We start from the raw sequence: 16,891 nt of genomic DNA, 5'->3' as shown, positions 1-16,891 counted from the left end.
GGTTTTCTGCATCACCTACAGCAATATAGCACTTGCAAATATATACAACCCAATAATAAGTTTTTAATGTGCAGCTCAAAATGCTGACAAAGGTACAAGGCTCTCTCTCCTGAAAATCTATATCTCTCAAATAATTATTAAGGAAAGCCGATTATGTGGATATATGAAAGTCTCTCCCTGTGAAGTGCACTTTAGGTTGGAGGGAGAGATACAGGGCAAATGACTTCAGTGCATCAAAGATTCATCACACTGCTCACAGCTGGTGATTGGCCCAGTGTCTATATGAGAACTGTAATCAAAACCATAACCTGCCCCAAAGCAGGTAATGAACCCTGGTAAAAATGTATCCACCTTTGTAGTAATGAAAATCATTGGTTGGTAGACTAAACTCAAATATACCTGACCAACTAATTCATAGTGAACGTGATTGATGTCAAATTTGATTTTACAGTTAGTTTTGTTTTCTAAACTGTATGTTCTTAAAGTCTGTGATGAGCTTTGATTTTTAGTTTGAAAAATACATCACCAGTAGGGCCTAAATAATTAACTAAGTGCCTGAAGTTAGAGCTCTTGTACATTCATTCAGTTTTGGGGGGGCCTAACAGCCTGAATGCAAATTACAGAATTTGGTATTCCAGAACAACTGCAAAAGAATTCCCAAAATATGAATCGATCTTTGTTTTAATATAATCCAATAATTTACATCTAAATCATCTACAGATCGACCCTGTTAATCTTACAAGTATAAACCAAACTTCTTTGAAGAAGTCATTGCAGAATCTGAACTTTAACCTTTTAAGCAGGTCTAGAATAATGCTGCTTACTCATATGAGCCTTTCGCATACAATAATTTAAAAATAATCAAAAATATATTAAATTACAAAATTGATCTTTAAATATCTGTCTCTTAAAGATTTCTCTCCTGTACAACTGAAAGTGCAATTGAAAGCACAGAACATGCTGAATATTGATATTTTTAAGCTGCCTCCTACAAGTCCATGTCATCAATCTGATATCCACCAACCTAATAAAAACAAACTGACTTGATGTGTTATGGCGATATAAATCAAAACAATGTCTGGTTCACATTCTTCTAAAAGCTTGCCAAGCAAATGTCAAGGTCACACCATCCTCTCTGAATCAATACCGTTATCAATAATTTCATTAAAAGCACAAAATGAAACGTCTGTGCTTCGCTGGGGCTTCGCAGTCGCATCCTTAAACAGTAAAAATACTCACTGGAAGATCAACGCATGAATATGAAACAGGCATTTGGCTTCAGAGCTAGCAACGAAGTGATCATAGATGTATTAACTGCTTGTGTGGTTAGACATGAACCCTCCTGGCCATAGATACAATTATGCTATTGATAGACAAGAACGTTAAGGTCTCAGTGAGAATTGTGGACTGGGAGGAAAAAAAAAAAAAAAAGGAGAAATAGGAAACATACGCAGACGGGTATTCAGGATTCAGCTATGGGGCATAATGGCTTCGGCTCGTCTGCCAAGAAATTTCCATTTTCACAACGTGTGAATTATCCACATTGCCTTTGTGTGGTCACGTTCATATTAAATAAGCTGCAGACTCAATCCTATCTACAGGGACCACACAAATGATTTGCCAAATAGTGAGTTCATATTTGAAAATGTGGCAATATTTCCGTGAAGTCATTCTGGTGGTAAATATGCACTCATTGAATTAACATTTATGAGTGAATACATATTAGATATGATGGGGGCATTTGCATTCTTCCCTCCGACTACTGGTCCTGAAAGAGTCTGGCCTTATTATGCATGAAATCCATCAGTGTCAGACCACAGGATGTGCCGCCATGTACATGCATTAGTAATATTTTTGACTGTAATGTAAACACGACTCATCCATCATTTGGCTGTGAAGTAGCAACACAAATGCAGGCCGACAAACATAAAAGCGTGTCATTTTACAAGCACACAAGTTCACAGTGCCAGTTGCATGCCGGAGATATCTAAAGGAGATGTACGTCTTTAAATTATTCCATCTTTCTTACTTCATTACTTACGAAACAACAAATCAATAAGATGTCTTATGTAATTCCTTAACCCGCCGTAAGAATAAAACTGAAATTCTGCAGAGGTTTTCAGAGCAATGGCTTTGGAACCGTAAGCATGCTGTCCTCCCACATATCCATGCACGCGCATTCACATATGCTGCATTCAACCTCCACACACATACGGCTTCATAGCTCCTCTGAGAGCTCCTGATTTGCCTCACAGATAGACTGACATGGGATTTTCGAAAGATTTCAGCACAAAGCTGAAATGCTAATGCAAACAAATGATCGAGGTATTTGTTATGCATAATCCTCAGAGGCAAGAGTAAAAGTACCTTGCTGGATGAAAACGAGGGAAGGTTCTGAAGACAATATCTCAAAAGGAATCATTTGAATATAAGTGGGCATATAGGGGAGATCGGGACAAGTTGTCACACATTTTACAGAATATTTGTCATAGGACGGTTTATGGTTGAAAGTTATTTCAGTATAGCTACCTTAAAGTCATGGCTACAAAAAAAAAAAAAAAACACTAATAACTAGCTATTTTAAAAATAGCTCGTTATTATCATAAAATCAGATGGAATAGAAGAGTACCTTGAACAATTTAATATTGACATTAAAACGTATTAGTACAAATTAAATGCAAAATATGTAAATATTTGTACTTTTTTTCTATACCCACGACATTTTTGTGTTATTTCCTAGAAAAGATGCTTTGTCGGCGTAGTTTTATTGTGTTCTCGTTTACTCAACTGCTACTACAAAAAAAATGAAAGTTTGGAGGACATTATTCGAATTTTGAGCGAGGTATTTAAATCCAGCATCTAATAAATAAGTAGACAAAGTCCTTGTGACTACCGTGTTTATCACAGGCATTGTGACCTACTGTAACTTACACTGTACACTCATGACGAGAGAGAGAAAAAATGCAGTAAATAAACAAGAAAGAGACCTACAGTAACTGGTGGACTTGGATATGACCCTTTTTATTGTTCAAATAGACCATAGAGAGAGAGAATAGGCTACTGCATGTGAGAGATAGAGGCTGATAGGTGTTGAGAGGGCTTTCTTGGGTGACTGGAAACAAAGACATGCTAATTATTGGCTTGTGAGGAAGCTATACAGGAACACAGTTCTCGCTTCTCCGGTCCTTTCCGCATACACCACTAATTGCACTGTCAAGTGCTCAGAGTCTCTTATAGGATGCGCATAAATCACACGCGTGCCCACTTTGACACATATATAAACATAATATACAGGATAAATATGATGTGAGCCATTTCTTTGCGTTGCAATGCAACGATAATGAGTCGTTTGATATTAAAGGGCAACAGCCGAGACGTTTTGCAGCTTTCAGCGTGGGGCCAATAACGTATTGACAATGTGTCCACAGTGGCCCCTAGCGGCTAATGAGAATACTACACAGAGAGACAACAGAAGATCGACATTGATAATGTAAGGAGAGAGAAGTTAATAATTTGTAAGTTTTTAATGAGATCTTTTGTTGACTTTAAAATTATTTAAAACTATTTAAAACTATTTGAACTATCTACTCAAATTTTGACATATCTGTGCAATCTTCAATATGTTAAAAATCCTACGTAAATTCAAAACATATGCATGAATTTCCTGTACTTACATTAGGTTAGGTTAAGCACAGTTTTTCTTTCAATGCAGACAATTTAGATGGAAGCCGTTAAAGGGTAAGAGCCATCTGCGTATAGCCAAAGACTATAATGGGACTTTAGCCTATAATAATACACTCTTTATTCATCTCCTTCTAATTCTTTTATCCAATATGTTGTCAAGGTTTTAGAGACAGAAATGCATAATATTAATTCTCCGTTAATCATCAGCTATGGCAATGAATGACAGTAGCTAAATAAACAAAATAAAACATGTCTTAATGACAATATAAAGGATTTCATAGCTCAGTAACAAAAATCAGTCAATAGCAAGCAATCTATAATATGTGTGTGTGTGTGTGTGTGTGTGTGCGTGCGTGTGTGTGTGTGTGTGTGTGTGTGTGTGTGTGTGCGTGCGTGCGTGCGTGCGAAAATGGCTTAACTTTAGGATTACACTTCATTTATAGCAACAAATGTCAATGAGAAGGAGAAAGGGGACTATGCATGATGACTGTCCATGCATATGTGTTGTTTAGCACCTGCCACAAACACACTCCTGCTCTCCTGTTTTAGCCTGTGTGGCCATTGTCCTGACAGAAAGGAGTATGAAGTGCTTCAGGTGCCAAAAACAGGTGTTTTAAGAGAGAGAGAGAGAGAGAGTGACTAAGAGAGAAAGAGGGAGAGAGAAGGTTCTGCTTTAGCCAAATTCAGACTCATTACACAGGACTGAGGGTCTGCAGGTAAGCCACATACATACTCTTACTTCTCTATCATCTACTGATCTGTTAGTTTAATCGAATTTGGTGTTCATTACTGTAGATCCTATTATCTGCTATATATATATATTTATTTATTTTTTTACATGACTAAGGGTTATAGAGGATGTTGTGTACTAAACAGCCTGTCACAGGAGAGATGGTTTATAACAGCACAGCACATTATATAGTACTCATCAATCAAACAAAATAGCATTTTACACAAATAGACAACAAAAAAGGATGGATAAGCAACACAGAGGCTCTCAGACTCTCATAGATTACACAAAATTGTCTGCAACAATATCATATCTAGTGAACATCTATTCATTTTAAACTGGACAGTTTAATCATATCAGAGATGAGTTATATGTTTGCATCTTCAGGTCCTCTATAAATCTCTGCTTGTTTATGCTTCTTGTCTATTTGGGCATTATATTGATTTTTGCCATCTAAAAGCCTCTTGATGTCACTGAAGCATCTCAGATCCAGGTATTGTGCTCTCTGCAGGCTGATCAGATTTCTGAGGCAGTGTAGTGGAGGTTCTAAACCCCCTGAAGATGTATGGCCTGTATTTGGAAGCAGTGAATGACTACATTAATGAATCATATGGAGAGGACGTATGGAGGCTAATCGAGGCCAGAGCGGAGATCCCGCACCTCAAATTTGTTCGACACCAGATGTACAAGTAAGTCCTAAGAGTCGCATTTCTGATAAATGAATTGTCATAGATTGCATCTGTCTAAGTTAACAATGCTGGTGTTTGTTATTTCAGTGATAATCTGATTTTAAGATTGGCAAAGGCAGCTGGAGAGGTTTTGGGGAAAACTCATGATGAGCTGATGTATGCTTTCGGGGTCTACATGGTCAAGCGGATAGGAAACTATGGCTATGAAAGGATCTTAAAGGTGATTTTTAAACATAGTCGACAGGTACTCATATAGGAAAACCCATACACTACCATTTCGTTCACAAATCTGGGGTCAGGGATCTTTCTTTGGAGAAATTAATACTTTTATTCGGCAAGGTTGCTTTAAATTGATCAAAAGTCACAGTAAAAACTTTTACACTAATACAAAAATCTATTTCAAATAAATGCTGTTCAACTTCCTATTCATCAATGAATCCTTAAATAAAAAGTATCAGTTGACAGTTGACAAACATTAAGCAGCTCAGCTGTTTTCGACATTAATAATAAGAAATGTCGAGCAGAAAATCAGCATATCAGAACGATTGCCGAAGGACACTGAAAACTGGAATAATGGCTTCAGAAAATTCAGCTTTGTCATCACAGGAATGACATTTGAAAATATTTTAAAACAGACAAGTTATTTTAAACTCTAAAAATGTTTCGTAATATTACTGTTTTTTACTGTATTTGTATTGTACTGTATTTGATTTTACTGTATTTTGATCAAATAAATGCAGCCACGTTGAACATAAGAGACTTCTTTCGTAAATATTTTCAAATAATTTCACTGACTCAAACTTTTGAACGGTAGTGTTTAACATTTTTCTTTTAGTTTTCTTTAGTGGGCTTTTTCAATGATTAACTGTACAGTTGTACTCACATTTTACACTCTTTTTACACACGTTTAAAACTCTTCTAATATCTCTGTCTCAGGTACTGGGGCGCAATGTACGAGATTTCATCAATGAGCTAGATAACCTGCATGAGTACTTCCGTTTCTCCTTCCCAAAAGTCCAGCCGCCCAGTTTCTGTGTAGAGGAAGAATGTGAGACGAGTCTTACCCTGCACTACCGTTCAACCAGAAAAGGATTCACACAGTTCGTCAAAGGTAATAGGGCTGAGTTATGTTCTTAGATGCATGTTGAGGAGAGTGTATTCAGACCAGTAGGTCTGGTGTGATATTGCTTTTATACAACAATACAGTTTTATACAACAATTTACAGTTCAGTAAACAATATGTCAATCATATGTTTTATATGGTCACATCCTTGTTTCCAAATAAAGCAAAAGCAAAGTTAACAACTGAGCATCTCAGAGCAACATGTACACATTAATCAACAGGATAAATGATTCAGTGATTCATGTATGATTCCTGAATGAATCAATGATTTAAACAAATCTGTTGAATGAATGTTTCAGTGAGTCTCTGACACTCATTTTTTAAATAGGTTTAAATCAATGATTCAATGATAAAGATAGTTGCCTGTCGCCACCTACTGGCACAAAGTAACCTGCGGAAAGATTCATTGAAAATGTACCACCACTAATGTAAATTCAAGGGCAGAAATGAACTGTTTTATAATAATTATTACAGGTCAAGTACTTAGATTTCCGCCTGATTCGCCCAATCTCAACTAATATAATTTACATCCAAAAACTGTACAATATAGCTTTCTACTGAGCTTCCCTATATGTATTTAATGAATGCTTTTTACATCGTTTATTTGTTGAATAGTTACCATATTAACAGAATGAGCTTATTGGTGACTTCTGTACGCGTGCTTTCTGAAACTGCATATTAAAATTCTTGAGAGATGTGAGGTAAAATAATGATCTGAAAGTAAAGCTTAGATAATAGAGATGTGGTAAAATGATGTTTGACTAGATCTTACACAATGAAAGCTGGTCAGTCAGTCCACAGTGTTGCCTCAGCCTGTTTAAAATTCAAATAGCGTCTGTTGTGACTTCTCTGTAGGGCAGCTCTCTCAGGTGGGCCGGCAGTTTTACAACACAGACATTGAAGTGGAGATTCTGTCTAAAGAGGAAACAGAGAAAATGACATATGTGGTAGGAGTCCAAAAAGACATTTACCTTCCTCTGTTTACACAAACCAAGCTCTGTTATTCTTTATTTCTCACGTTTCTGATCTTCTCACTCTCTCTGAAGGTGTACAAGATGAATTTTGACAATGCTGCGTTTAAGCACCGTATGCCCCAGCAGAAAACAGCTCCAGGCTATGAGAAACTGCCCATGAAGCGAGGAATATTTTTTGACATGTTCCCCTTCAGCGTGATATTCCGTAGGGACATGACCATGTATCGGATCGGAGACGGTTTGAAAGAGGTGTTTTCTGATCTGCAGGGCAAAAAGGTCAATGAGGAGTTTACCCTGGTGCGACCCATGCTGGAATTCAGCTGGGATAATGTGAGTGAACAGAAGGGTAGGAGAACAGATCCAAAGCCAAAGCAGCATGAAAGTAACCGACAACTTAAGAGTTTTAGACAAGCCATCTAAAAAATGTTTATGCTTTCTTTTCTTGCTCTTGGCATTTATGTCCTGAAAAAGCATTCTGTTGGTGTGTGCTCTTTCAGATCTACACCCACCTCAACAATGTGTTTGAACTGCTGTCTAAGGCTGTGGTAGAGAGCAAACAGAAGGTCAACATCCCTAAACTCAGCAAAGAAGAACCAGAGGAGAAAGAGGAAAGTGAAAAACCAAAGAAGGAAGAGAGAGGTATAATGCTTGGACTAGTATTAGATTGTGATTAGTATTAAATTTGTATTAGAGTGTGGGGCAAAACAGAATCGGCAGAATGTTTTCACAATTCTTAAACTGATTTTGGGAAAAATCTGTCGAATTAAATTTAATTGTTTTTTTTATACGCAATATGTAAAAATAATAACAATAAAAGTAATTTTTTCCTATTTGTCCTATATTTGTATATTTAAAATTCAAATAAATAATTTTAAAAAATACACTTTCTATTCATCGAAAAATCCTTAAAATGTATAAATTTCCACAAAGATATCAAGCAGCACGACTGTTTTCAACATTGATAAGAAGTAAAGCTTCTTGAGGAACAAATCAGCACATTAGAATGATTTCTGAAGGATCATGTGACCCTGAAGACTGGAGTAATGCCTGCTGAAAATTCAGCTTTGCCATCACTGGAATACATTTTTTAATATATTAAAATAGAAAACAGATAGGCCTATTTTAAATTGTAATAATATTTCAAAATATTACTATTTTTGGTCAAATAAAGTTAGATTAAATAAATGATTGCATTTATATTTACAGTTTTTATTTTTATTATTATGACTCAAATGTCCATCTTGAAAAAGCCATATTAGCCAAACATGAACACAAAAAGTACATTTCTAAAAACTTGGTGTGGGTTTAAACTAGACTTCTACTATACGACACTGACCCGTGTGTAAACAAATCTTCTCAAAGGTGATTTTTTTCAATTCTGTGGAATTTTGCTGAGGTTTCTTTAGAATTCTGTGCTCATATTCCACATGGGCCTAATGACTGCTAAAACCACACTGACCAGTCAGAACCTCATACATCAGAAATCAGATATGTGACAGTTCACACCCAGATACCTTGCCTCTACATATTAAAGCAGATACAATTCTAAAACATCTCATACTGACTTCTTTCACTGCCTCTGCTGTTCTCTCAGATATTAAAGTGATGGAGGAAATGAAGGGGACAGATCAGGAATACAGCAGCGCTCTGACTAAGTACAAGAGCTTGGCTAATTCTGGAGGAGAGGACATCGAGCTGCTGGCTTTTCAGACTGTCACCGGTTAGACACATTACAGTAAAGTGATGCTTTGAAGGAGCAACAATGAGAAATTTTATCAAGTCAATAAAATTACAATCATTATTCTGTGATTTGGGAACTAAAATTGACTCAGAAAGTGCCTCTAGATCATCCATATAAATGCAAATCTTCTGTCTATGCAGTGAAAAATGAAACGTCCTCTCTCATGTAGGCAAGTGCAGTGAAACCATATTTGAAGACATGCGGGAGCCCCCTAAAAAGCCTCTCCACCTCAAGGGCCAGATGAAGTATGTCCCTCAATGGGACTCCCTCATCTTTCTAGGAACTCCAATGTAAGCCCTCATAACCTCACACATTTACAACATTGAGCTAATGAAAACAGTAGTTTAGTTATTGCCACATAAACCTGACAATCACGTCATTTCAAAGGGACTATATCCTGCACTCAAACCATTTTAGTTTAATCCTGAGATCGACTTACAATATTAAAATTTCCTTACCCCCCCAAATGTCATTATTTAATTTTAAAAGACCATTTTCCACTTTCTCTCTCTCTGACCTAACTGGTTTTGCTTAATGATCCATATTTTTACATTGGACATAATCCAATACTGCAGCAAAACTGTTCAGTGCCCCCCATAAGTATTGGAACAGTAAAGACAAAATTGCTTTGTTGGCTGTGGAGTCAAGACATTTGCAAATATGATTAAAAGACAAAACTACAGAATGTCACATTTTATTATTAGCCGTTTCAACACATACGTTTTACCAAATAAAAAGAACAGCACTTTTAGAGTTCATCCCACTCATTGATGTGAGCATAAGTATTGGGACAGTTGAACATAAAGCAGATATAAAAGATTAAAAGCTATTATTTAGTTTCAGATCCCTTGCGCACAATCACAGCAGTGAGTCTGTGACCCATAGACATCACCAGACTCTTGGTCTCATCCTTTGAAATACTTTTCCCAGCCTTTAATGCAGCCAGTTCCAATTGTTGCTTGTTTTGGGGAGTTTCTGCCTTTACTCTCCTCTCCAGCTGGTGAAATTCATGTTCATTTGGATTTAAATCTAGAGATTGACTTGGGATATTCTAAGACTTTCCATTTCTTTTCCCTTATAAATTCCTTGACTGAACTGGCAGGGTGTTTTGGGTCATTGTCTTGATGCAATATGAAGTACTTCCCAATGAATCTGGTGGCATTTTCTTGAATATTGGTAGGGAAGATGGTTTTGTACCCTTCCAAATTCATTCTGCTACTGTCATCATACATTAAGTCATCAGTAAAGTTGAGAGGGCCTGTTCCAGAGACAGCCATGCATGCCCATGCCACGACATCACCTCCACCTTGCTTTACAGATGAGGCTGTATGCTTGGGATCATTGCAGTTCCCTTTTTTTCTCCACATTTTTGCTTTCCCATCACTTAGATAAAGGTTCATCTTTGTCTCATCAGTCCATAAACACAGTTCCAAAACTCTTCTGGCTCACCTTTGTGCTTTTTTTCAAACTCTAATCTTGCCTTTCTATTTTTGGTGCTGGTCAGAGGTCTGCATCTTGCTGTGTAGCATCTGTAATTCTGTGTCAAAGTCTCCTGAGGACAGTAAATTGTCAGAGCATCACCCCAGCTTTCTGGAAGTTGTTGGTGATTTTACAGACACGTCTTTTAGGATTCATTTTCACAGCTTTTATTATTCGTCTGTCAACTACTGTTGTTTTCTCAGTCGATCAGGTCATTGTTGGTTGCTGGTGTTTTCCAATCTCTTGATTTCTCCATGCCCTTTGTTTTTGCTAGAGCTCTAACTAACTTCCTCTTTTCTTTTAGCATCCAAATTGCTTGCTTTTCTCTCAAAGTCAGCTCCCTCATCTTCATCCTGGTGTGTGTGTGTCATCATCAAATGCAAGATTCAGAATACAGAAGTAATGGATATAACTGATACAACACATTCCCTGCTTTTAATATCTGAAGAATTAATGCAACAGGACACAGCTGATCACTTAGAAAGACCTGTGAGGCAACTGTTCCAATACTTATGCTCACATCAGATAGAGGGATGAAACTCTAAACGTGCTGAACTTCTTAGCTGGTAAAACATCTGTGTTGAATCACCCAATAATAAAACCTGACATTCTGTAGTTTTGTCTCATATTCATCTTTTAATCATATTTGTAAATGTCTTGACTCCACAGCCAACAGAGAAATTTTGTCTTTACTGTTCCAATACTTTTGGAGGGCACTGTATATCCTTAAAATAAACAAATTTCAACAACAACAACAAAAAATTCTCTCCTCCCTTTAAAGTTACTAAGCCCATTTAATTTCTCAACATGGTTGAGAAATTAAATGGTTAGTTGGCTTTTTATCATTTGCATTAGTATAGTTTCTTCCCCTACTGTCCATGAGCCAATCAGAACAGACCTGTTACTTGCCATTTGAAAACTATATAAACACATCTAACTCTTCAATTGTCAGACTGTCTCTATATACAGTTTAACCACAAAAAAGGCTATACGATTACAGCTAAAAATGCTGAAGTCTGTTTTAAACCGTATTCTCCTTTGTACAGTATTGAGACAGTGGAGGACATGATAAAAATGGGTGTTTACGTCAATGATTTAAACCTTCACGACTCCAGCAGAGAGCTCATCCTGGCAGGAACACAGCAATCAGCTGAGCTGCAACTGGCACTTGACCAGGTAAGATTGCTGCACTGATGCCACCGAGCTCAAAATCTAGACTTACAAATACTGTAATCCACCACCATCCTTAAAGAGACACATTTTATTTCAGTTTATATAAAAGGAGTTATGTAGCAGAATTTCTGGCACAGACTGACTCGAGTCTATTAAGCCGTTTAATAAGCACAGAGTCTCTGGCTGTGGCTATGCATCTAGAAATAATATGCAAATGACAGGCCGAACTCTTACTGTGCCACCTACAGGAGCAGCAGAAGTATGCACAGCTGCAGGAGATCATTAAAAAGCTGGATGAGGAGAAGAAGAGAGGAGACTCCCTGCTGTACGCCATGATCCCCAAAGCAGTGGCAGACCGACTGCGCAAGGGAATCACAGCACTGGAGACGTGTCAGGTGCACACACTACTGTCACAATAAAGCACACAATTTATATGAACTTCTCTTAGTAATGAGTGACCATTGTGAATTTGACTATATCAAGATCTCAAGACAGATAATGAATTACGATGAAAAGCCGTCTGTTTTTCCTCTTGTGCTGTCCTGCTTTTTTTAGGAGGCATTCTTGATCTGTTATCTCCCTCCAGGTGTTCCCGGACGTGACCATCCTGTTCAGCGATGTGGTGAAGTTTAATGAGATCTGTATCCACATAACCCCAATGCAGGTGGTGGACATGCTAAATGAGATCTACATCGTTTTTGACACGCTCAGCGAAAAGCACAATGTTTACAAGGTAACATAAGTAACTCAAACAATAGCCACATGACACAACAGAATAGCTTCTCATGCCAATTCTTTGACCTAAAAGACCTTCAAGACAGTGGTCTACTTTTTCTTTACAATGGAGGCACAATATATCAGCACTATTTCGGTTATCTTTATTTTAGAGATTTTTTAATTTATACATATCAGTCAATAGTGGATACATGACTGTTCAAAATTTCGGGGTTGGTACAATTTTTTATGTTTTTTAAAGAGGTATCTTCTGCTCACTAAGGATGCATTTATTTAATCAAAAATGCAATAAAACAGTAATACAAGTTTTCTTTTTTTAAATGTAATTTTACTGTGATGGCAAAACTGAATTTTAGTGGCACAGTCTTTAGTGGCACTGAACCTTCGGAAATCATACTTATATGCTAATTTGGTTCTGAAGAAACATTCTTATTATTATATTAACACAACAGTTGTGCTGCTTAATATTTTTGTGGAAACCAAGATACATTTTTTTCATGATTTTTGATAAACTGTTGAAAAGAAGAGCATTCATTTGAAATATAAATCTTTTGTAATTTTTTTGTTATTTGAATGTCACTTTTGATCAACTTAATACATCCTTGATGAAATAAAAGTATTAATTTAATAAATTAATTTAATTTAATAACCTTACAGATCCCACTGAACTTTTGAACAGTATACACTACTGTTCAAAAACAATTTTGAACTTGTAATATTTAGCAAATTTCAAAATTAATATCCATTTATTATACATTATAAATGTCTTTAAGAATTTTAATATCGAACATGACATGAAAATAATTTTGGATGTATACTTTGGTTGAAAAACCAGAAAATATCAGCTTAGTGTTATCTGCTGAATTTTTATATCAATGCATCCCTATTTTCTTCTACTATTAAATATTTCTAATTAATGTTTTTTTTTATCTTTACAATCATTACCGTAATTACCGTCATTATATGTTTCTAATTAAGGTTTTTTAATCTTTACCATCATTATTAAAGCCTTCAAAATGGCATGCAACAAATGCTCTTGCCCCTTCAGGTGGAGACCATTAGGGATGCCTACATGGTTGTGGCAGGTGTGCCCAATAAGACCACATTCCATGCCCACCACATCTGTGACATGGCTCTAGACATGTTGAGCTCCATCGACCATCTAAAAGACCCCTCCACTGGGGACAACATCCAGATCCGTGTCGGTGGGTGAACACCGGACTCACACAGCATCACATGAAGCCACTGCAACCCTTTCATCTGATCTTTTCTCTACATGCCACACAATGTGAGAAAGTGATTTAGACTTTTTAACTCTTTTGTGGTGGTCTTCACACAGGTATTCACTCTGGAATGGTGGTCGCAGGTGTGGTGGGTCTGAAGATGCCCAGGTATTGTCTGTTTGGGGACACGGTAAACACAGCTTCTCGGATGGAGTCTAACGGTGTGGTGAGCCACTTTCTAATGCTGTACGGACAAAAATGAACTCCCTCTAATAACTAAACAAAACTGTGTCATCATGCAATAGAAAATATTAATGAGTAATTTTAAATTAATTTTAAAGAAAATGCAGTTAATTAAAAAGCTAATTATAATCTCTCTCTTTCTGTGCGGCTAGGGCATGCAAATCCACATCAGTCAGACCACCAAAGACCATCTGGAGCATGAACCATACATCATCGAGGAACGAGGAAAGATTTTTGTTAAGGTATTACTATACATAATCAACCTCATCATCTTCACTGCCAATATCAACAATGTTATGCACATTCAAATTTTGAACTATGCATACCATTCAAAAGTTTGTGGTTGGTAAGGTTGTTTTTTAATGTTTTTGTTTTTTAAGTCTCTTCTGCTTACCAAGACTGCAGTAAAAATTTTCAGTAGCAATTATTCCAGCCTTCAGTGTCACATGATCCTTCAGAATAATTCTAATAGGCTCAGGAAACATTTATTCTTACTATCAATGTTGAAAAGAGTCGTGCTGCTTCATATTGTTGCTTCATATTGTTCATATTGAGCCCAAACTTTTAAATGGTAGTGTACATATTAGGTTCTCACACAGAATAAGCACAGAACAGAACTAAAAAGTTCTTTCAGAGCCACAGTTTATTGCAAGTCTTTCATGTAAACCAAATACTTGCTCCAAAAAAAGTGTGCTCAGTAATTTATGTTTCCAATCCACTAAAACATTTCTGTGCCATTTCCCATTTAAATTGCTTCAGTTCGTGTGGGTGTATTTTGAGGTGTATGTATGATTTTAAGCATATTTTCAGAAGTACTCATTTCTAAAAAAAAAAAAAAAATTGAGTATTACTTTATATGACAAGCAAATAATGTCTTAAATTGGTGTGAAATCAACTCTAATCTCTCGATTAAGGGTAAAGGTTATATGAAGACATACTGGCTGAAGGGAAAGAAAGATCTCTCATTTAAGACTCCAGCAGAGCTCAGATACAGCAATGAGCAGAAAGACTCGGAAGACAGAAGCTCAAATGGGTGAGTTTGGAAAAACACAACTCAAAATACAACACTATGGGCTCTATCCTGCTGAAACGGCCCAAATTCTGGACAAAACTTAACTGGTAAAACTGGTTGACAAGCATAATAGTTGACTAAGGAACTTTTGCTAGTCCAAAAGGCCTAGTGGGAACACTAGCATTCCAACAAACACAAAACACAACATATGCAGGCAGCTGTCTTCTTAGCAAGCATTTAATATATGATGACCTAACATAAAAAAGCTAATTTAATATTTTCTGCAGTTTAGAAAGAATCATTTTGATGCATTAAACATAATATGACTCCATCATGGGGTTTTTAACGTTCTCCAGTAAAATATCCAATCAAAAAGTCTTGACTGTTGTGTTTCTGACTTTTTCCATCTTCAATGTGTTTTTCCTTTAGTTCCACTTGCACCAACAGCAAACATTCCCCATCAAACATGAACACCCCCAATGAGGAGCAGGCTGAGGGCAAACCCACTCCCACTGACCTGCCCCCTGACACCCTACCAGCACTAGAGGGCGCTCCAGACCAAAACACATTCACAAATGAGTCCCAGGACAAAGAAAAGGTTAAAATAACAAAGAATAACCAAGGAGGGAAGGCAGAGAATGCTTCTGGTAATGCGCAGGAAAGCACTCCCCCTGCTGGCAGCCAGGAGAATGCAGCGGATCCAGAGATAAACAACAAAAAGCACATTTTCAGAAGCCAGTACTCACGATTACCAGCTAACCTCCCCATGCGAAGCACAGCTTGCAATCTGCTGTGAATAGCCAGGAGAGATTGATGATAAAATAGTATTTATTATATCACAGATAGATCACATCAGTTCTAGAATGGTCAGAAAACTGCATGTGTGGCAGCAAATTCTGGGAATAAATTAAATGTGAATGAATGAACACAAGCACAAATCATGTTTTGATGCAGACTTCATTTAGTTGTGCCATAAAACACATGTAACTAAATTATATGAATCACAATAAAAGAAGCTTGGGTATCACAAAGAAAGTGCAGTTCGGCTGCTATAGTACTTCCTCTTTAAAGAGTTTGAATAATTGTATTTGAATGTTTTATTAATATCAACACATGCGATATGTTAAAATCTATCTGTATTGAGTATATTAGCATGTACAGTTACAGAATTTATGTTAAACTTTAGAGAGGCTCACTGTGATACATGTGCTGAATACCTGTATTCATTCAGTTACTGACAACAAAGAGTTTGTTGTACATCTTATATGTTAAATGTGATTGTTTACAGCTTACGTTTGGTTTTATTGTTTGAGGAGCTCTGTAATATTGCTGTGAAACACATACTTCGATCAAGTAAGAGCGAACACATCAGATAAAACCAAGTAACCTGAATAAAACATGTGAACACATGCTCACCCGAAGACATACACCTACATTTAGACAGGCCTACACACACACACACACATGTAAACACACTGAGAGACAAGATAAACCAGGAAACAAACACTAGCATGACATACTTACTGCTTCAACTACTTCTGTCTCTTAAGCCACAAATAAAATTCGCTAATATTACTTCAAACTCTGCTTAGAAACAAAAAAGGAAAAACACATATGAAATAAGCAAATGTAACAGAGATCTGGAAATGTAAGAGGGGCTCTTTTTACCAGAGTCATGACATTTACATTATCACAAATATCACAAAATACATTCAATTCATTAAACTGTAGCTAACTGGATATTCATTTTATCTCTGAAACACATTACAGACTTGCACACACAGATATTCAGCGATAAAGAGGAAGTCATCAGGAAACCACTTAAGGGACGCTTCCTGTCTGTTGCCTTGGAGACAACCTTAATTCTTACTTTGCCTGAATGCTCTTAGCTTTGCAGAAAAACACAAATGTCATGTTTTCAATTTCAAACTCATACAAATGGAGGAGAAAACTATTGTAACTTGAGGTTTCAGCCGAGGTGATGATCTAAGTGATACTACAGATTGTAAACATGACTTTCACAAATCAAGCCAGATGCATCCATTCCTTTTGTAGTCTTTATGCATTAGGGCTTAAGTCCAGATG

General features: G+C 36.7%; 1 protein-coding gene across 1 annotated transcript; it reads left to right on the top strand.

Annotated features, from left to right (window-relative positions):
* Positions 1-4,975: 4,975 nt before the first annotated feature.
* On the top strand, positions 4,976-15,602 carry LOC306877602 (soluble guanylate cyclase 88E-like; the record flags this gene model as incomplete). Its single annotated transcript, XM_079429457.1, has 16 exons — positions 4,976-5,103; positions 5,191-5,323; positions 6,040-6,214; positions 7,082-7,173; positions 7,273-7,530; positions 7,698-7,839; positions 8,795-8,920; positions 9,111-9,231; positions 11,467-11,596; positions 11,842-11,988; positions 12,180-12,326; positions 13,377-13,533; positions 13,668-13,777; positions 13,947-14,036; positions 14,709-14,827; positions 15,236-15,602. 16 exons carry the CDS (start codon positions 4,976-4,978, stop codon positions 15,600-15,602), a joined length of 2,442 nt encoding a protein of 813 aa, XP_079285583.1.
* Positions 15,603-16,891: the final 1,289 nt, after the last annotated feature.

Source organism: Barbus barbus (assembly GCF_936440315.1).
Source record: "Barbus barbus genome assembly, chromosome: 12".
NCBI classification, from domain to species: domain Eukaryota; kingdom Metazoa; phylum Chordata; class Actinopteri; order Cypriniformes; family Cyprinidae; genus Barbus; species Barbus barbus.
The sequence above is the reverse complement of the archived record's forward strand: the minus strand, read 5'-3'. Positions and strand labels throughout refer to the sequence as shown.